A 20,065-nucleotide genomic window follows, 5' to 3' on the forward strand; every position below is an offset into this window, starting at 1 on the left:
GTTCCGAAGACGATTAGAGATGTACAATGCTTTCTTGGTTTTGTTAACTTCTATCGGATCTTCATCAAGAACTACTCTCAAGTTACTGCTCCTCTCACTGGGTTGACATGCAAGGATAAGCTGGAATGGGGACCTCTAGTAGAGAAGGCGTTTCAAGACTTGAAGACCGCATTTACTACAGCTCCAATCTTGGTACATCCAAACTTTACAAAGGCCTTTTATTTGGAAACTAATGCTTCGGATTTTGCTTTGGGAGCTGTACTTTCACAAATGGGAGAAGACAAGAAGCTCCATTTGGTTGCATTCTATTCTCGAAAGTTCTCTGCTGCTGAAATCAATTATGAGATCCACGATAAGGAACTTCTTGCTATAGTGGATTCTTTCAAAGAATGGCATCATTTTCTTGAAGGAGCTACACACCCAGTGATCGTATACACAGATCACAAGAATTTGGAATATTTCATGTCGGCTCGAGTTCTAAATCGATGTCAAGCTCGATGGAGTATGTTGCTATCTAGGTTCAATTTTGTTATCACTTATCAACCTGGAAAGCAGCAAGGACTATCTGATGCCTTATCAAGGAGATCGTATCTTGTACCAAAGGCTGGAGAAGTAGCGTTTGATCAACAATATACGACATTGTTGAAGCCAGAGCAATTTCAGCTTTGTGCTACTATTGTGCCAATTGATGCTGACTTCTTGAATCATGTACATGCCGTGACCATTGAAGATTTAGTAGCCATTGATATTAAGCAGTATGCCAATGACGACAAGTTCAAGGTGGAGGGAGATCTTTTATACTTTGAGGAGCGGTTGTATATTCCAAAAGCACCAGCACGACTCCGAGTTCTTCAATCTCGCCACGATTTTCCAACTACGGGACATTTTGGATTCAACAAGACCTTGGAGCTTATTTCTCGAGATTTTTGATGGCCCCAAATGTGGAAGGATGTGAAAGATTTTGTCCTCTCCTACGACATCTGTTCAAGATCCAAGAATCCTCGGCATCGCCCTTATGGACTCCTATAGCCATTGCCGATTCCACGTCGACCATGGTCTTCAGTTTCCATGGACTTCATCACGGACCTGCCATCATCGAACTCAATTGACAATATCTTTGTCGTGATAGATCAGCTTAAAAAGATGGTGCACTTTGTCCCTTGCAAGAAGACATCGTCCAGTGAAGTCACAGCAAGGCTCTTTCTCGATAATGTATATTGATATCATGGACTACCAGATAATATCGTATCAGATCGAGGAACCCAGTTCGTATCAAAGTTTTAGAGATCTTTCTTTGAGATACTGAAAGTGGATATCAAGCTTTCTTTGGCTTTTCATCCTCAAACTGATGGCCAAACGAAACGGGTGAACCAAGTCTTGGAACAATACTTACGATGCAGCATCAACTATCAGCAAGACAATTGGACCACATATCTACCGATGTCGTGTTGTAACACGAGTATATCGTGAAAATATAAAGAAAGGGGACTTTTATTAATGTTCAGTTACCTCGAATATTGGGATCAACGACCAACTCGAGTGCAAATACTGAGTGGCCAAGTTCAGTCACCCCGTTACAATCAGCCGGGGCATACTGAAATGCTCCATTCGATTCCAATAACGGGAGTCAGCAGGAAGGGAAAGGACCAATTCACACGACGGGTGAGCCTGGTTCGAAGAGCCAATTGGATCTAATTTCAAGAATCCAATCCGGGTCCTCTTACCCAATATGAGATCTGAATTGGTCGGGCAATCCAATGCAGTCTAATTACAGGAAAATCCAGGTCTTACTACGGGCCTCAGCTAATCTGACGCGAAGGACCAATTTGCTCCAATTACGGGAACTTCCGGGTCTTACTACTGGACTCTTAGCCAATATGAGACCTGAATTGGTTGGGCGACTCAATGTGGTCCCGATTACGGGGTTTTGATTCTGTTTCAGGTTGTCTTGTTCTCTGTGCCGTTTCAGGGAACGTTGTTTTCAGTAAAAAGATCTCTTAAAGGTAAAAACGGAGGAGAAAGCTTTGACGACGAGAGCCAATTTTGGATCCAAGCTCTGACGGTGGGAGCCAATTCCGGATCCAAGACGGAGGATTGAAGAAATTCAGAATTAAGGTTAAAAAATGAGAGGGGGGAGAATAAGTTTTGGGGGGGTTTTTTTTTGAAGGATCAGAGAGCTAGCTTCATGCTTCGCGCGGGGAAAGAAGACAGAGAATTGGGTTTTTTTTCTTCATAGGGTTTTGGGAAGACTGAGGCAATTGTTGCTGAAGTCAGTGTTGTAATGGTGAATTGGGATTTTTAATGAAGTGGGTTTGATTACTCTTGACTGTTTTGTGAAATCGAGTTACGTCTGTGATGAAGAATTAAAAGGGTGTCTATAGGATTGAGTATGCAGAGTGAATGAAATTTATTGAATTAATCTAACGAGACAGTCCATGGATACAAGATCGTGAGTATAAAGCAGCATCGAAGATTAACAGTTTGGATTGTTCGGGGTTCTCTATAACGTTTAGAGACCTACCGGCTGGGGCAAAAAAGACTTTGGCGAGCAGTTGAAGGACATCTGTATAGATTTACGATGTATTCTTGTAGTTGTTTATATTCCAATAGTCAAAAACTGATAGACTGTTTGAATATTAGCGAATCTCCATACTACCTTCTACAGCCAGACGCCCGGCACGTTCTCGAGCAGGAAAGCACGTAATACGACACCGCTAGCCGAGTTTGCATATAACAATACCCTCCATACGTTGACTCAATACACACCATTCTTTTCCAAATATGAATATCATCCGAAGCTTGATTTATTGAGTCCGTCAACAAATAACAATCCAGTAGTTGAAGGATTTACGAAACAACTATCAGAGCTTCAAAATATGTTGAAGCTTCAATTACAATCCGCTCAAGAATCCTACAAGGTGTCTGCAGATAGATTTCAAAATCAAGCACCTACTTTCAAAATTAGAGATAAAGCATGGCTTCTTCGACGGAATATCAAGTCTAAGCGACCATGTGATAAGTTGGACTATCGAAGATTGGGACCATTTATCATCCAGAAGCAAATCAATCCAGTGGCATACCATCTGGAATTACCGGCTTCTATGAAGGTACATCCAGTCTTTCATGTTTCTCTTTTGGAGCCTTATCGAGAGTCGTCTTTTCCTGGAAGAGTGCAATGTCCACCACCTAGTATTGAGATCAAGAACCACGAGGAATGCGAGGTTGAAAAGGTGTTGGATTCATGGTAAAGGTGGGGCAAGTTGGAGTATCATGTTCATTGGTGCGGCTATGACATTAATGAGCAAACGTGGGAGCCAGCTGAAAATCTTGCCAATGCGCCACAAAAGGTACAAGAGTTTCATCAACAACATCCTCATAAACCTAAGCCGGTTCGACGATAGCTTCCTTCTAAAGCTTGCTCATCCAAGAATATAAGAAAGGGAGAAAGCACCACCAAAATTCGTAGTTGATGTAATTATTTTCTCCAAGATAAAGTAGAATTTTTTCAGTAGCCATAGCTTGGTCTTCTAATATGGATAGCCAAGATATAGATACTATGTCAATCAAATTATATCAACCAACTAGCTCACGAAGGCGACCCCGAGATGAAGAATCACCTACACCACAACGACGACGGAGGATACCAAGTAATCGATCACTGGTGATTGTATTCGAGTTTGAGCATGCTTATGATGGTCAGCCAGAAGGCGTATTTGCAGGACAATTTGACAATGAGGACACGGAAGTTCATGCTTGGTCAGAAGTTGAAGGAGTGGGCTACTACCGTTGGCTTCAAGGGCCGATGAACCACTTGCCTCGTGAACAACAGTTGGAGTTCATAGCAAACGTTATGCGACAAATCTTCATTTTCTTGCGTTGGTACTGATTAACAACAACATTACTTCTCAGAGACCTTGAAGCTAAAGGAGGGGGTGATGTTAGGGACATAGTCCTTAGAACCTTCTAGAGACAAGTTTCTAGAACCTTCTAGAAGCAAGTCTCTAGAACCTTCTAGAAGCTTCTTAGTTGGTAGAAGATGTTAGGGACATAATCTTTAGAATCTTCTAGAGATAAGTTTCTAGAATCTTCTAGAAGCAAGTCTCTGGAACCTTCTAGAAGCTTCGTAGTTGGTAGAAGTTGCTTGAGAAGCTTCCTAAATAGGAGAATATATTGGAATCGAGGCTAAAGAGTTCTTCAGTCTCGACAATACATCTCTTGGAGCTCTAGCTCACTTCTCTGGTATTATTCTTATATTCATCTGATTAATCTAGTTCTTGCCAGTTCTTCTTGGACTTCTTGTTAGATCTCGAGCCTGTATTTCTGTGTCCGTAACACTTAGTTTATAACAAATTCACTTCTCTAATGTTAGGTTGGTAGTACCTTATCATATTTGAAGGTACATTTATTGTTATCAAGAATTTTGATATTTCACCATACTCTAGGAGTTTGTGTAATATTTTTCCTTAAAAAAAAGTAAATTTTTAATAAGTAACATATTTTGACATCTTCTTGGGTTATTATTGACAACAAATCTTAACAATTGCATCAATACTCAATATTTTCATTCTTTTTCTACAAAATATGTAAAATGAAAGTCCACCTCATAGGTTTTTAAACAATATACTTCCAAAACCAAATTTTTTTATATTTTTTCCTGTTTTTTGTTTTTAAAGAAAACTTTAATATAGTGAAACCTAATTCAATGATTTATGATGAAATGACCACTATTAGTTAGAAGTCTCAATTTTGTTTCAGTTCGGCAATCATTGTTTTGTGCCAAAAATGGAAAACAGGGGTCCACATCGATGACTGTGCAGTCGGGAGCCGACCACGTGGAGGTGGTCGTGATCCACGTGTCGGGAATTCAGTCTCCACCATCTCCCCCCACCACGCCAGCTTTCAGCCGCTGCCGCGTGGGTGCCGCCGCGACACCGCGGGGAGATGGCCCCGCCAGACTTTCTGCCGCTTCTTCCTCTTCATGTCACCCCACCCCACCCTACCCACGAGACTTCTCCTCCTTCACTTGGCTGCTCCCCTTCTACTCCGGCGAGCACGCCATTCCTCACCTCCCTTCTTCTTCTTCTTCTTCTTCCCCTTTGGCGTTGCTCTTCCCCTTCTCCTGGAGAGCCGGCCAGCCAGCGCAATCCCCATTTGCCCAGTTTTCCTGCTCCCCTGCGATCAGCATCATCATCATCATCATCATCCGCAGTGCAGCATTCTCAGCAGTGCAGCGCACCAGCCTGGATACATTCCCAACCTGCTCTTCGCATCCCACCCCTGGCGCCGCTTGCTCGCCGCCCGGAATCCCCCCACCCACACACAATTCAGCCTCACTTTGAGCACTCCACTGGTCCCACATGAGATGGATGTGTTTCGTTAGACAAGGGTCATGCTCTCAGCAGTCCCGTTCTTGGGAGCAGCTTCGTTTCTCCCGAAAGATGCCCACATTATTTATTGTCTTGGGTCATCACTCTTGACGATCTAATGAATCGATGACGCATGGCCTCATCGGATGAGAATGCTGCATTGTCACTTTTTATGTAATTATGAGAATATTGTATCTGTCGAATTTCTACAACCACCGGAACAGTAGAATAAGAGATCACAAGCGTAGCCCAAGCTCCCCCGGCGTGTTGCAATCATCAGAACTCAGTATCTGCACCACGGTGCTAGATGGAGAAGGCTGAAGTTTTGAATTGACGTGGCAGTCAGAAATATATTGCAGACAAAGAAGATGTTGGGACTGGCCACTGACCTAGTTGATGCCCACCCACAGCTCATGTTCTCGTGTTGGGGTTTATTCGCATGACTGATCGCGGTGTCCATCCATCCCCCATGGTCACGCCTATTTTCGGGGTTAGAAATCTTTGGACGTAAGAAATGAGAGAGAGTTGACCTTCTCGCCACCTATCATTTTGGCGAACGACGACTTTGACGCTTACAGGGCGACCTCGTCTAAACAATCTGCTCCATCTCGCAGACATAGACCTGTACGACAGATCATGGCCATCTTCTTCCTAACAGGCATTGAAAAGATCTATAGCTTTGAGTCAAATGGATGCCCCAGGAGTCTACTGTGATCCGGATTGCAGGCAGGTGTCGTTATGTGGATTTCCTTTTCTCACGTTTCAAAGTTTACTTACGGTGTGTGTTATCTTGTATTATGAGTTATTGGATTTTTGTTTTCTATTTTTTGATTTTTTTTGATTTTGAGGAATGATTCAGATCGATTTCGCTTGTGATGGAAGCGAGCTTGTTTATGTTTATAGAGGCAACCCCAGAATGCGAGGCAATTACTGTTCTGTGGTTCCCTAACAATTGCCGTTGAAACCTGAGAGCGGGGAATAATGTTTCTAGGTTGAAAAGAATCATCCATAATCTCAAATTCCTAAGGAGAAGTTTTAGGGCAAACAACCAAAACGAGTATCCTCCATTTAGAGCCCAATGGTCAATCATAGTTGTTTCGTTTTGTTTATTATTTCATTTTAAACCTCAGATTGAGAATCCTCCCAAGCGAATATTCATCTGTGGAGGCTGAATTTGAAATCTCTGCAATGACGATCCCAAGCCGGTGAGGCGTAACTTGTAGATGTTTCTACCTGCAAGTTGCTGCAAGGTCCAACTAATTAAACCAGTGAAATGAAGAATTGCAAGTGGAGCATGAAGTTCCGCGAGTGTATTATCATTCCGACTAAGTGAGTCATAACAAGTCTAAAAATGGTTTACGATGCCCGCTTGGTTGAGGGCGTAATATTTCAACACCGAGTTCCAAGGGGGCGAGTAACAAACTGTCGGAATCGCGAGTCTAAGGAAGAAATTATTGCACTCATAAGCGTGGTTTCCTGAACAATACTGTTCCATTACGCTACCATATATCAGAGTTCCAGCCTGTACACGTGACAGGCCTACATTGCCAAGACTGGATTATATTTAGAAAGAACGTCTATTCCATAAAAAGATTTCGGTGGTTCTTGGGGTCCCGTGCTATTGGGCCGCGCACATGTCCCGTTTGGCTACGACCCCTTCCCTACATTTAAATGAGCCCGCTCACTACCTCCCACAAGTCTCGCATTCGGAGGCTCCAACTCCAGAGCTCTCCATCTAGTGTCCAGCAGCACCATCACCAAAATCACTAATTCTTGTCCTCTCTCACTTCCCTCTTATCATCATTGCATTTCTGAATTGCCAGGGTCATCATTTGTGTTACTCGATCCGTCTGAGCTCTCACAAGTTGCTTTGTCGACGATCTATCTGCACGCAATGGCTTCATCTAACACCATGTCAATCGCATCTGCGTTGTGCCTGGTGACTCTATTTGCCTCCGTGATCGTTCAGGTTGCTGCCCAAGAGCCAGCTTCGGCCCCCACGGCCACGCCTCCAGTTGGAGCTCCAACAGTACCCCCTCCCGCTGGGTCTCCTTTCCAGCCACCCACCAGTTCTCCTCCCGCTGCGTCGGGTCCAGCTTCAGTTCCTCCTCCACCACCATCACCCTCAGGTTCGACTGTTCGTGTTCTACGTCCTTTCCCGATCGATTCTATTTCAGATTGGAGCTTTTTAAGCTATCAGTTAGTGTTGGGGATGCGATGGACATGGTCAATATATGTAAGTACTTGAATAATTTCTGATTGTAGATACGTGGTTTTGAATTTTTGCAGCTGAGACCCCCACTGCCACAGACTCTCCTCCCGCCGCTGCAGGACCCGGACCCGCCACATCCCCATCTAGCGATGCCTTCACCGTGGCACCGACTGTTTCGATTGTGTTGATGAGCACCCTTGCTTACCTTCTTTACTAGATCTCGGGGTAATGAGGCTTAGCATTCACGTCAGGATTAGTCATGGAGCTGCTGTATCCACGGACGAGGAAGTGATCCCAAGACATTATTGGCAGGACACATTGTTAATCTATTCATGTAATGTGCTGATCAAGGAAGCGCTGAATAACTAAAATCCTTTTATTTAGGGATTCGATTGTGGACTGGAACTGTTTATTAAAATACATGTGTACCGGAGTTGCAAATATCCATATCGTCGATTGGGAATGAGTGTTAATGAGATGCTTTGAGCGGGGTGAAGCGCAAGTCATGCGGCATTGTCGGGAGGTGATCGTGCTCATCAGATTTCAAGAACGTGCAATCATCTTGCCATCTGGAAATCCATTGTATGTCTGTAAACAGTTGTTTACAAGCAGAGAAATTGACTGCAGTGGACTCAAACAACTGGAAAGCAGAGACGGGTGTGGCCCTGGTTGCGCTCGACTGGCACGAAACGATGAGGACTGCTGACCAGGTACGTCAAAGTGCAGCATGGCATTCCAGGAAAAGCGCCAATGCCAAGAACGCGGGGCTTATTCGCTGCGTCTGGCATGAATCGTGCCTGAAAGGCGACAACGTCGCCCGCTCCACCGCGCCATGTCTACAGTGAATGCGGGATGCATCGGATTCAGTCAGTCGACCACGGAGCCAGCTAGACAGCCGGCAGCATCAGCATCCGGCAGTGCCAGTGCGTGTGCTTCACGGGAGTCCCTTACTGTCCCTGGCCTGGCCACCACTCCACTCCTTCCATTCCCCCTTACTCTTCACGCTTACCACCATACCATCGCAAATACCAAAAGCACTTAGCGCATCTCTGCCGCCCAACTCAATCAAGTTTGATTGCCATATTCACGTTTCGATTCTGAAGGTGAATGGAGAGATGAATGCTCATTTTTACATATATATATATATAGACATGAGATTTGTCCTTTTGTTGGTTCCAGTATTAATGGCGACGCAAGGAACAGCCTCTTTTTCCGTGCTTGAAGAGGTGGCCTGCCACTGACATGGATCGCAGTGCCACCATGTGCATGACTTGTGGTGAAATCCACCCCTTGATATGTATATATATATATATATATATATACATGTCCACTCATACTTGTCTATATCTTGGAAGGAGAAGCCTGAGTGTGTTTTTATTAACTGGACCCTGCATGTTTCAAGGCAAATTTCAATATTAGTACTAGTAATTGGTCAAAATAATACTGGGTGAAATGAAAATTGTTGGATGTTCCATTGTGCTAATACTCACTTTCTTCTCTACTACTAACTTCTAAGTTATGCTTTCAATTTTGTGTAATTCAATTAGATGTTCAGACAAAAATTAAGCATTGTTGGTTGTGGTTAAATTGTGTTCAGTACACATCAGCTATGCTTTACACACACACACAAAAACACATCCATATATTTACATGAATACAAGAACATTCTGTCCACAAAATGTGTCTTCAAGTATAAATTTTCAAATCTCTTCAAAAACTCACAAAACCTAGAAATATTAGTCAATAATTTGATTCATACCATCTACAGTAAATAACAAAGATTTGTAACCTTCTTCTTCTTTTTACTTCTCTTTTTACAAATAATGATGTTTTTGGAAGCATTCAAGTTCTTCTGCATGTTATTAGAATGTAGAAGGCATTATTTTTGTGCACATGAAAGGTTTACTTTAGTGAGACTTTTCTTGGAATATCTAAAAGCAATTGAGAAGCCACCACTGCATCTAAAATGGTTTTTTGACATTATTTCAAACACATTATTGCCTTTGACTTTGTTGACCAAGTTAGAAGAAGAAGAAGAAGAAAATATATTATTCATGATATTTTTTTAAACAATCTCCGATGAACCTCGTAGTTTACATAATAGAATTCATTCATTTAATTACTACAATTGTTTAATATTTATATAATTTTACCACACTCAAATGTAAGAGCAGGTTCAATTCATGAACTCTTTGTGCACATTTGATGGCAAAGCCTTCAACATACCCAACAAGGAAAATCAGAGAATCATTTGCAGTATATACAAAATAAATAAATAAATAAATATAATATAAATGGTGTGTTCAATGAAACAGATGTTCAAAAGTGTTTTATAAGGTTTTCCTCGCTGACACAACTTGATTCCTTTCATTTATAAACAAAAACAAAATTTCATTTCATCAATAAAACAATACAGTATTTTTAAAATACCATTTCATTATTAATCATCACTTTTGCAATGTATGTTGTAGATATGCAAATAGCATACTAATGTAAATAATATAACACAAAAAATGATGGAAATGAGACCAAACTAAATTTTACCTCAAACATTCATCCTTTACAAGTACATGCACCACAAAAAGGGATCTCTCTTTACATTCATCCTTCACCACATCCTCATATCAAAGTATTCATCCATGCATTTATGTGTTTAAGTGTAGTTTATCCAGGATAGATAAATGAAAGAAGGGGAGAAAATAATTTATCTTATTTTTGATATTTCAAATTGATGATGAATAAGTGTGCATGAAGATATTTTTATTACTCATAAAAATAGGGAATTGCTAAAGCATCACCTCCATGTTGTTGAAGTCACATCTTGAAAGATGTGGTTGCTTGCATTGCAATTCCTTTTGGGATTACACTTCACAATTCACAATTCCTTTTGAGACTTTTTGGAGAAGGTCGACCACTATGGTGACTTGCATTTGGATGGAGGAAGCATCCAGAATGAGGATCTAGTGTGTATGCACAAGTGGAGAGGGACACAAGAGAGCAAGACTAGACACAAGTAAAGAGCAGCAAGAGAGAGCACTCAAACAAGAGTACCCATGTGAGGTGTGGCTTTAACAATGTGGGGGTGTTGCCTTAGCAACCAACTAAAAATAGAATTGATATTTTATGCTAAAAATTACCATCATCTGCAAGTATGTATGTTTGTATAACTAAATCAATCATACATACACTTCAGAAAAGGACAACTCTACAGTCATACCAAAGATTATGGAATGCAACAAATCATCAAGGAAATATTCTATTCAATTATATAAGGAATAAAAGCATATAATAGGGACTGCGTGGATGTACAGCTTTCATGCACTAATCGAGATGAGCTTAAAGATCCCAATGTCATGGTGGTCAAGGACCTCCTGGCGATAGAGACAGTAGGTAGGTCTGCAGGACAGGTCAATCCTTGAGTGAAGAAACCACACAGAAAGAAGAGTAGAAGAGAGCAACAGCAAGAGGGGCGAGGGGGAAATGCCAGGGGTTGGATATTCTCCAGCACGACTCTCACTTATCACTGCAGCCCTGGATAATTACAGTTCAACACCGACGTGGGAGGGCCCACGAATCACGCTTGTTCATCTTTTACATGTGATACTGTAGCAGATATTGGCGAGAATCTTCAGTGTATTAGCGTTGTCGTGATTTATGAGTCTATTTTTTTTTTTAATAGCGACGTGCGCCTTCGCAAGGACAAGGTGAGATGTCAGTTTAGCAGTCATGGACAAAATGAGTCTTGCACAAGATAAGCTCCTACACCAAGAACTCAACAGTCAACCACTCCATTCAGGCCAAGCAAGGTCTCTCTGGACTAGAAAAACATGTACTGAGTCGGCACACACATACATGTGTATAAATAGAAATTATATTCAATGTTAAGCAGTTGAGTTAGACTTCTGTAAAGCACCAAAAGTAATGCTCGACTTATGTTCTGCAATTACCAATCACAACTTACGGGACAAATCTCAAAGAAACCTGCAAGCGCATTGATGTAACCAATCTAGGAAAATATGCGGATGCTGTACCACGACTACACGATCGCTGAGCAGCAGCATGAATCGTTCGACATGTCATCAGCTCAAAAAGTGATTCTGCTGTTGCACTAGTGTCCATACTTCAAGGCACCTCTCCAGAAATTCACCATATCATACAACCACAACAAGGTGGAAAGAGGAAGAGACTACTGAGAGGTACATCAGTCGTCATCTTCACTGTCACTGACAACGACTCTTCTACGAGACATTGCTTTCTTCGCTGGAGACGGAGATCGCTCTTCCCTGTCTCTCTTCCGCTTCCTATCATCTTCCTCACGATCTCCACGTCTTCTCTCCTGTTAGCACGGGCATACGTAAGAGGCCGGTTACTCATATAAAATGCTCAACAGAAGCACCAACTCAAATTTTGGCTCTCTAAAACAGTACTCCAACACAATATCACCAAGAAGCTTCACAAACAGAGAAGAACGTCTGGCAAGCTCAATAAGGAAATTAGAACGATAGAAAATTACCTACCAGTAGAATATTAATACTAGCAGTGTCAAAAGAATAGTGCTAACCTCACGCTCTACAGCTTTGCCCCTGCTAGGTGGCCTTAACTCTTCTTCCTCCTCGTCTTCATCATCCTCCTCTTCCCATGCCCCACCCACTAGATCGTCGTTGTGATCACTCTCCTGTGCTGATGGCTCTCTGTCACTTTCATCGTCAAAGGAATCGTCCAGGAAGTCATCCTTAGGAAGCGGACGCCTGTTCGCAGGTCTGCTGGGAGGTGGTCTCGCAGGTGCTTGCTGTCACAGTTCCACTCAAATGAGTACAGATTGTGGAGGTGACACTCAAAGCTACTGGAGCGGAAAACCAAGTGCATTTAAATAAGCTATAAGTTAGAACCTGCAAATTACAAGCTTTAACGGCTTGAACGTGGGGCTTTTCCATAAAACATGCAGACCTATTCTTAGTTAAACAAGTAACAACTTGCTGGTCTAAAGAAGTCGAAGATTACCCGCTTAGCATGCATAATTCTTCTCTCAGCGCGTTGTTCTTGTTCTAACTGATCTTGATACCGGCGAGAACGTCTATCGTACTGGTCTGGTTCGTCCTCCTGTACAACAGGTCGCAGCCAACATACTCAGTTTCAAACTTCGTACGATGAGTTAAATGTTTATAAGAATGTATCATTCAAGGAAGCAGGGATAAACAGCACATACCTCTTCCAAAGCATCTTCTAAATAACCAGGAGATAGCCCACGCTCACGTTCTATCACACGCGGCCTAGGAGGTTCGTATCTGCGGCCTAACTTCTCCTGCTTTCGTTGAAGATCTTCCTTATTCCTAATACGCTGCTCAGCTTGCTGCACATAACCCATTATGCTATGTTAAGTGAGTAAATTTCAAGTTGATGTGAATATCAACGTACACACAATCGATCGGAAAGTACATCCCATGAAGACAAGTATCCGAAATTGCAAAAAAATGTAACTAGAATTAAAACTGTTGGCAATTAAGTAAGATGCATGGAATTCAAGACATAATTTCGACTAAGCTACACCTGAAAAGATGGAATACCAGAACCTCCTACAATTGAGATAAAGTTCTTCCTTACAAAAGATTAACTTGAAAACTATAACACAAACTCAACCATTCTCTCCGCACATAGTTTCCTGGACTTGTGACAGGCACAACTAAGGCTGTTACCTTCTCTTTTTCATGTTTCTCCTTCTCTGGGTCAGTTTCAGTGATAACAGCCTTGACCTTGAAAACTTTCTTATGCTTAGAGTCCACTAGCGCAGTGAGTAAACGATGTGATTTAGAGGTCAAGGACGATGGCATGAACCTCATCTTCCTTAAAACTTGGCCTTGAGATTGTAAAATGCTCTGCATTCAGGTACCCTCGCAATAATGATGATGATGATATACGAAGTCATTTTACCAACTACGAAAGGAATTAATAAGGTGACGTAGCTACGAAAACCGAAAACGTTACCAAATACAGTATATGAACAAGGAGGCAAAAAACAGCACCCAAAAAGTGAGCACAGCAAAAGAGTAGCACAGTGCTCGGAGACCTTGGGATGGCGGAGGAAGAGATGAGACTGGTCCTGAGTAGCATTTTGGACCGACAAATCCAGGACCTCACTACCCAGAAGCAGCTGCATGCTGCCATCCGACCACTTAACAAAACGCGCATTACTTTCATACTGCAAAACCAGCAAACGCAAAGTCCAATGTTCAATATATCAAGTAGTCAAATTAATCAGAAATCTATTGCAACGGATTCCAACTCCTGCTGCTCTAAACCAGAAATTACTCAACACATGAAAATTGAAAAAAACTCAGAAAAATACCTATTCCCTAATCTCCATCTTATCTTTAGCAATCGATCCAAGTCTCCGATTGCGCAAAGAATAGCTCACTAATAAGATATATAGAAAATAAAATCAAGTAATGAAAACACTCACAGAGGTAGATCCGTCTCGATTGTGAACAGGTCGCCAACGCACGATATTCTCTTCCAGCCTAATATGTTGCTTCTTGCCTTCAACATCAGTTGTGAACATTTCCTCTGCCTCGTATGTCTTGGGATCAAACGGCTTCATATCGATGTTCATGATATTGGACATTCGAACAATATTAAGCTGCAAATCCCCACATACAAAACATCATTCATCAAGGATTGTGAAAACTAGGGCTAAAATCCTCGATGAGTGATGTAAAACCACATATTATGTTATAATAAACTCGATACGATACCGAGGTATTCGAGAACACTGCATGGTTATCAACTTACCTGGTCAGGCATGCCTGGTGGTGGACGCAATGGAACTTGAAGCTCTATAGGAGGGCCCATAGGTTTCTCAGGTTTCTGCTCAATATACCGCTCATCATCAGATTCATAGCGATCAGAACCTTCACGATCATCGTCCCCAACAACATCCTCAACCCGAGCTGGATCCCCTTCACTTCCCTCGTCGTCCGAACGAACCCTCTGTTAAAAGACAGAATTCAAATAAGTCCACGTACGATTTCTACAGCTCAAAGGAGCGACTGCATGACCAACGCTAGATTGATGACGAGCTGACGAAATATGCAATTCAAAACGTCCAGAAAGAGATTTGGCGCTGCAAACTACTATGAAATAAAATGGGCATTTCACCTCAGGACTGCCCAGCAGACTCTCCTCGGGGCTACGACGCTCTTCAGCTTCTTGTTCCGGCTCTTGTTCTGGTTCTTGATCATCTTCTTCATCTGACTCACCAAACACGTCACGAGCTTCTGCCACTTCAATCCTCTCCCTCGGTTCATCGTCTTGTTGCTCTTCTTCCTCGCCTTCGCTGTTCACCAAAGACCATACCACAAGAACAAGGAGCAGGTTTGTAAATGCAAGGGAAGTAAAGAAGATGCAGGTTGAAGCACACAATCCATAACTGGCCGGTTTGCTATTACAATAAACGGAGAGCCTCTTAAAATATGCGAGAGCTATTGCAATAACTTATTCGGAGGATGTAATTTTGTTGTTTTAAAAGTTGATTCAGGACATTTCTGGGTTTAAGAACTACCTTTGGCCCCTAGCTTCTTCCTGGACATCCTCATCTTCGTAATCTCCCGCAATTTGGACCTGATGCGAACGATCAGAGCCACTGGCGCTGACCTCCACTTCACCGTCACGTTCCCCTTCACTCTCAACTTCTCTCCCATCCTCACTCCCTCTATCACTGTCAGCTCTTTCTTCTTCATCACTTGCTCCTCGCTCAGCATCACTCTCACCTCTTTCCCCTTCGCTTTCTGCCTCCCCCTCGACCTCTACCTCAACGTCACCATCTACTTCTTCCGCTTCGGCTTCTTCGTAACTCCCTTCTTTATCCTTCAACATAGAATGAGGTTTCCAAACTTTAAAACAAGATAAATACATAGATTGATTACAACCTATGCTCTAGCAACTATAAAACGAAATAAACACGAAGAAGAGGTGACATTCATAGTTCGGCATACTTCTTGAATTGATGGACAAAGGAGAGGTTGATGGACCACACTAAAGACATTGAATACTCGGAATTGAGAATTACTGATAATATTGAACAGTTAAACAACACGAAAAATCCCCGAATTATTCTGGCATGTCTGTGAAGGAAGTCTTCTACAACTACAGCGACGTACTCTACTGGGACTAACAACGATAGCTGTACTCACATATTTGTACGTACAGTCCACGAGCCCACAAAAAATCTCTAACCCATACACGACACCCTACCTACCGCTTCTGATTGAACATACTACAACCATCCGAAACTGAAAATGCAAACACTCAACTCAACTACTTCTGATGAAAAAGGCTACGAAAAACAGAGTCAGCTTGGCTGGAGCAGACCTAATGTCCTAGAAACACTTCAAGTTAAGAAAACAAGACAGAAATGATGCAATTGTAAGCAATTGGTTCAAAATGTATTCATATTCACTCTCGAAATTACCAGGTACTTCATACATAAGGCTGTATAGGCACATTTCTACAACGACAAAGAAAAAAAAAATCGAAACCCTAATACTCCCGTAACCTACGTTCGGGTTGTGAAAAGACAATTCCACGTACAAAAATGCACTAGGTCACAATGGACTGTGCAACGATGAAACTGAGCTCCGCCACTGAACCACAGCACTCTCAGCATGAATAACCATTTTAGCTCGACAAGTTCGCTACCTCGTTACCTTCAACGTTATGGCAAGGTGCGGTCCACGCCCGGAAAAGAGTAAGTAAGGGTTAAACGATAATATAATAAAAGCAAACGCATGAAGAGGGCAATGAGGGCTGCTTACAGAACGATCAGATACTTGATCGGAAATGGCTTGACGGGCGGGCTCAGGCTCGTCATCGGAGTCTTCGGACTCCGCCCCGAACAATGTCTCCATCATCTCATGGCGCTTTTCTTCCCCCATGTTGCTCCGCGCTTCGAAATCACCTCCTCGTAGAACCTCAAAACTCCCTCCAACCGCGCAGAAGATACTCGCTCAAGCTCAAACGACCCACTGCGCCGGTGGAAGGGGGAAAATACACACAAAATCTGACACGAGACCTGGGGGAAAATCTCTTCCTCTTCCTCCTGGCTCAGTTCCAGTTTTCTCCTCGTCTGTTGCGCTTCGGTGCTCCCCTTGCCCTCTGCACACCCCGACCCCGACTGATAGTCGCCGGCCACGTGATACGACGTACCTGTGGTCGCGAAGGGGTTCTATCCCATGCAATTCATTGAACGATGCCCTCATTGCCTATATATATATATATATATTCTTGTATATGTGTATATTTGAATACAGACATAGCGAGAGAGAGAGAGAGACGAAAACACAAAGCTATTTAGTTTTTATTTTTATTTTTATTTATTTCATTTCATATTTTCAGCCCCCTGATAAATTCTCTCTCCCAACAAGATTTGCACGCAGGAGACTGTCACCTTTCCCATATTGCAGAGACTTGCGTTTTACTTGTTGAATTCTTAAAAGACCATGGATCAAGTATTTGAGTAGCAGTTATTGTTGAAGTATCACACCCATGATATTACAAAAACACACACAATCACATTGCATAAATAAATAACAGCAACTTCCTTAAGAAAACACATGAATAATATTTACAGAAGTTAACCTTACAGTTCATTCTTTCATATGTTAAATTGATTTTTCTCAATTAAAAAAAAATGTTTTTTTTATTAATTTAGTATTATAATAATAAATTATGAGATGTGTAACAAGATTAAAAACGTGTAGTCAATCAGTACCTTTTATTTTTTTTAAAAAAAAAAAAAAAACTCATGACTGCAAATGGTTTAACTTTGAGACTATTCAATCTAAAACAATGCAGAAGCTTTTCACATCAACGAGGATAGAGTCATCAAGAAATTCTGATTAAACTAGAAATTATACTCTATTCTTAGACAGATTATTTCCAAACAGACTGAAGCAGATGTCTATAAAAGCAAAATAATTGGTTTCTTTCTTAGTTAAACAATCGAAACATACATACACAAACATGATAATCCATCAGTAAGATGTGTTAAAATAGAAACTTATAGTTGTACAAACTGAAGCAAATTAAGTTTAACATCATCTCATCAACCAATAAACAAATGGCAGCTTTCCAAAAGACACAGACTAAACCCCTTAAAAAATCAACAATAAAAATAAGAGATTATTATTCGAACATTGATATTGTAAATTTATAATTTGAAAATAACATAGTAAATAGTAGTATGTATGTCTGTCTGTAATACTTTGTAGATTATAACCGTTGCTCGAATTTTTTTTTTCTTTAATTATTTATAATTTAATTTATAAATACAACAATACTTTTTAAGAGTGAAAATGAATTTTATATATATATATGTTCTGAAAAAGCTGTAAACTCATTATAAATTCATTATAACAAGTCAGGATATGGCAACAAAATTTGGAAGAACCAATGGGTATTTACACATTCAAAAGGCAAAAGATTCAAATGCAAGATAAATTATATGCCCTATAGAATCTCATATTTAGTGACCTAAGAATGTGATTGTAAAAAATAATGTTTATCAGACATACATTACTTTGAAGAACACCTGATTAAAAAAAAAATGTGCAAAAGCCTATTTGAAAGCTACACCTTAATACCCAATCAAAGACAGACCACGAACACGCTATAAAGAGATCATTTGTTGTCTGCCTCCATGATAAATAAGAAGAATTGCAATACATATTCTTATGTGCTCGACTTTGATACAACCTTTTCCTTTAAAAACTGCTCAATCTGATCCGTCTTCCAGTTATCAATCCTGCGTGCACAGAAAACGTACGTGAAACGAAACTCATATCCATCCAGTCTCGACTTTGATTGCACTCCCATGGCCCTGTCTTAGCATAGAACATAATGCCCAAAGATCTGCAAAAAGACTAATAACTAGACGTGCCTCGGAACCACCCAGACCACGGTCTTGCCAGATATGTCTGGGATAAAACCAGTGTGAACAATTAAACAGAATTAATTTAGGTGTACTGTACCGAATAGATTCCTTGTGGTTGCCCTTTTCGTCCTTCATAATAAGCTTTGGCGGTGCACCAAAACGGTATTGCATGTCCACCTCAGGAAATTCGATCAACTTATCGTCAATGAAGGTCTGTACATTTGGATAAAACATCACCTTTCTCAAACAAATCTCCAACACTGCTCCAGCATACTTCATCTGCACAATCAGAAACTCGTTATATCATGTACACATCAAATGGTACCCCTCCAGACACAAAAAAATCGCTCATAATGTATGACCTCGAAAGTCTGCTAAACAGCTCCCCAATTTTGACAAAAAAAGTTTTGTAACAAACTTATTTACTAATTGAAAAAAATAGCTTCATGCCCGAAAGTTGGGTGGAGACTTCACGACAAAAAAGACAAACCTTGCTAAAGGCGTTCTCAGATTCTTCTGCACAGCATTTTCGACAATCAGCCTCCAACTCTGCATTCACATTAAGGATTAAGCCATGTTTAACTCCTCACTTAGTTTGTCTTTTGGCTGGTAATAGAGCTAAATCTACTGATGCATCGATTCCAAGGACTGCACTGCCGCCTCGAACAACCGATATCAGATTTTGCATAAGACTAGCCATCTGTCGCAAATAAAAACTGAGCAAGTTGAGAATACTCAAAGATATGACTTCCACAACCTCCACATGAGTTCAACTTGTGAAAATACACAAATGTTGAATTTTTATCAATGACTGCAAGAAATAACGCATCAGTTTCAAAAGCACGGTTGTGGATTGGCAATTGCTCTTCAATTACCTTGCATAGCTTGACTACAAAGTAGAGAGTGCCAATTCAATATCAATAAACCACTAGAAATTTACAAACAAGTAAGGCAGGGGACGCAAGCACCTTTGTCTTTCACATACTCAGCAATAGAGTCACAATCAGTACACAGAGCTAGACCAGTAAACCCTAAGTCTTCGCATGTTGCTTCAGACAGCACCTCTCCTTGGACACCATAGAATGCACATTGAAGCGCGAAGATCAGCAGGGCGGAAACCACACAGCAAAACTCTACTCTACCAACTCCCATGGCGAGGATCGAGTTCACTGATACAGCAACACTTGAGGAGTCCCTGGAGATCCCCCCCCCTCCAACGCGACAAAATGACACCTAAAACCACCGCTACGGATCGAAGAAGAAAATCAATCACATGCTCAGAGAAAACCACACTGAAGCTGCGTGCTCTCGATCGGCTCCACACTGGGGCTGGGGGCACGATTACCAAGTCGCCAATTCCAAGCAACCCCGGCGAAGAGAGAAGCAGGAGAAGAAGACGCAGAAGAGGGCCGTCAAAGCAGACCGTGATGGATGAAGGAGTGGATGATAATGTGGTGGATGGTTCCCCTGGGTGGACCAATTCCTCTCTGTTTTCCCAGGGGCTGGATGAATAAGACTGATGAAGGTAGATGAATGGGGGGTTGGAGGGCCAAGCACAAGAGG

General features: G+C 41.6%; 3 protein-coding genes across 3 annotated transcripts; 1 reads left to right on the forward strand and 2 right to left on the reverse strand.

Moving 5' to 3' along the window:
* Nucleotides 1–7,074: 7,074 nt before the first annotated feature.
* Nucleotides 7,075–8,021, forward strand: LOC112290927 (uncharacterized). Its single transcript, XM_024537765.3, has 2 exons — nt 7,075–7,495; nt 7,656–8,021. Exons 1-2 carry the CDS (start codon nt 7,261–7,263, stop codon nt 7,793–7,795), a joined length of 375 nt encoding a protein of 124 aa, XP_024393533.1. The 5' UTR covers nt 7,075–7,260; the 3' UTR covers nt 7,796–8,021.
* Nucleotides 8,022–11,433: 3,412 nt separating this feature from the next.
* Nucleotides 11,434–16,714, reverse strand: LOC112291945 (protein LEO1 homolog). The gene is made up of 11 exons (XM_024539975.3): nt 16,386–16,714; nt 15,134–15,438; nt 14,731–14,908; nt 14,365–14,562; nt 14,036–14,212; nt 13,643–13,774; nt 13,272–13,451; nt 12,785–12,928; nt 12,580–12,678; nt 12,140–12,367; nt 11,434–11,914 (listed from the first exon to the last, which is right to left on the reverse strand). The coding sequence occupies exons 1-11, from the start codon at nt 16,503–16,505 to the stop codon at nt 11,780–11,782; spliced, it is 1,896 nt and encodes a 631-aa protein (XP_024395743.1). The 5' UTR covers nt 16,506–16,714; the 3' UTR covers nt 11,434–11,779.
* A 1,344-nt stretch (nt 16,715–18,058) lies between these two features.
* LOC112291388 (uncharacterized) lies at nt 18,059–19,875 on the reverse strand. Its single transcript, XM_024538727.3, has 4 exons — nt 19,471–19,875; nt 18,993–19,051; nt 18,600–18,781; nt 18,059–18,373 (listed from the first exon to the last, which is right to left on the reverse strand). The coding sequence occupies exons 1-4, from the start codon at nt 19,652–19,654 to the stop codon at nt 18,301–18,303; spliced, it is 498 nt and encodes a 165-aa protein (XP_024394495.1). The 5' UTR covers nt 19,655–19,875; the 3' UTR covers nt 18,059–18,300.
* Between the last annotated feature and the right edge of the window lie 190 nt (nt 19,876–20,065).

The sequence above is a fragment of the Physcomitrium patens genome, chromosome 14 (genome assembly GCF_059467195.1).
Source record: "Physcomitrium patens ecotype Gransden chromosome 14, ASM5946719v1, whole genome shotgun sequence".
NCBI lineage: Eukaryota > Viridiplantae > Streptophyta > Bryopsida > Funariales > Funariaceae > Physcomitrium > Physcomitrium patens.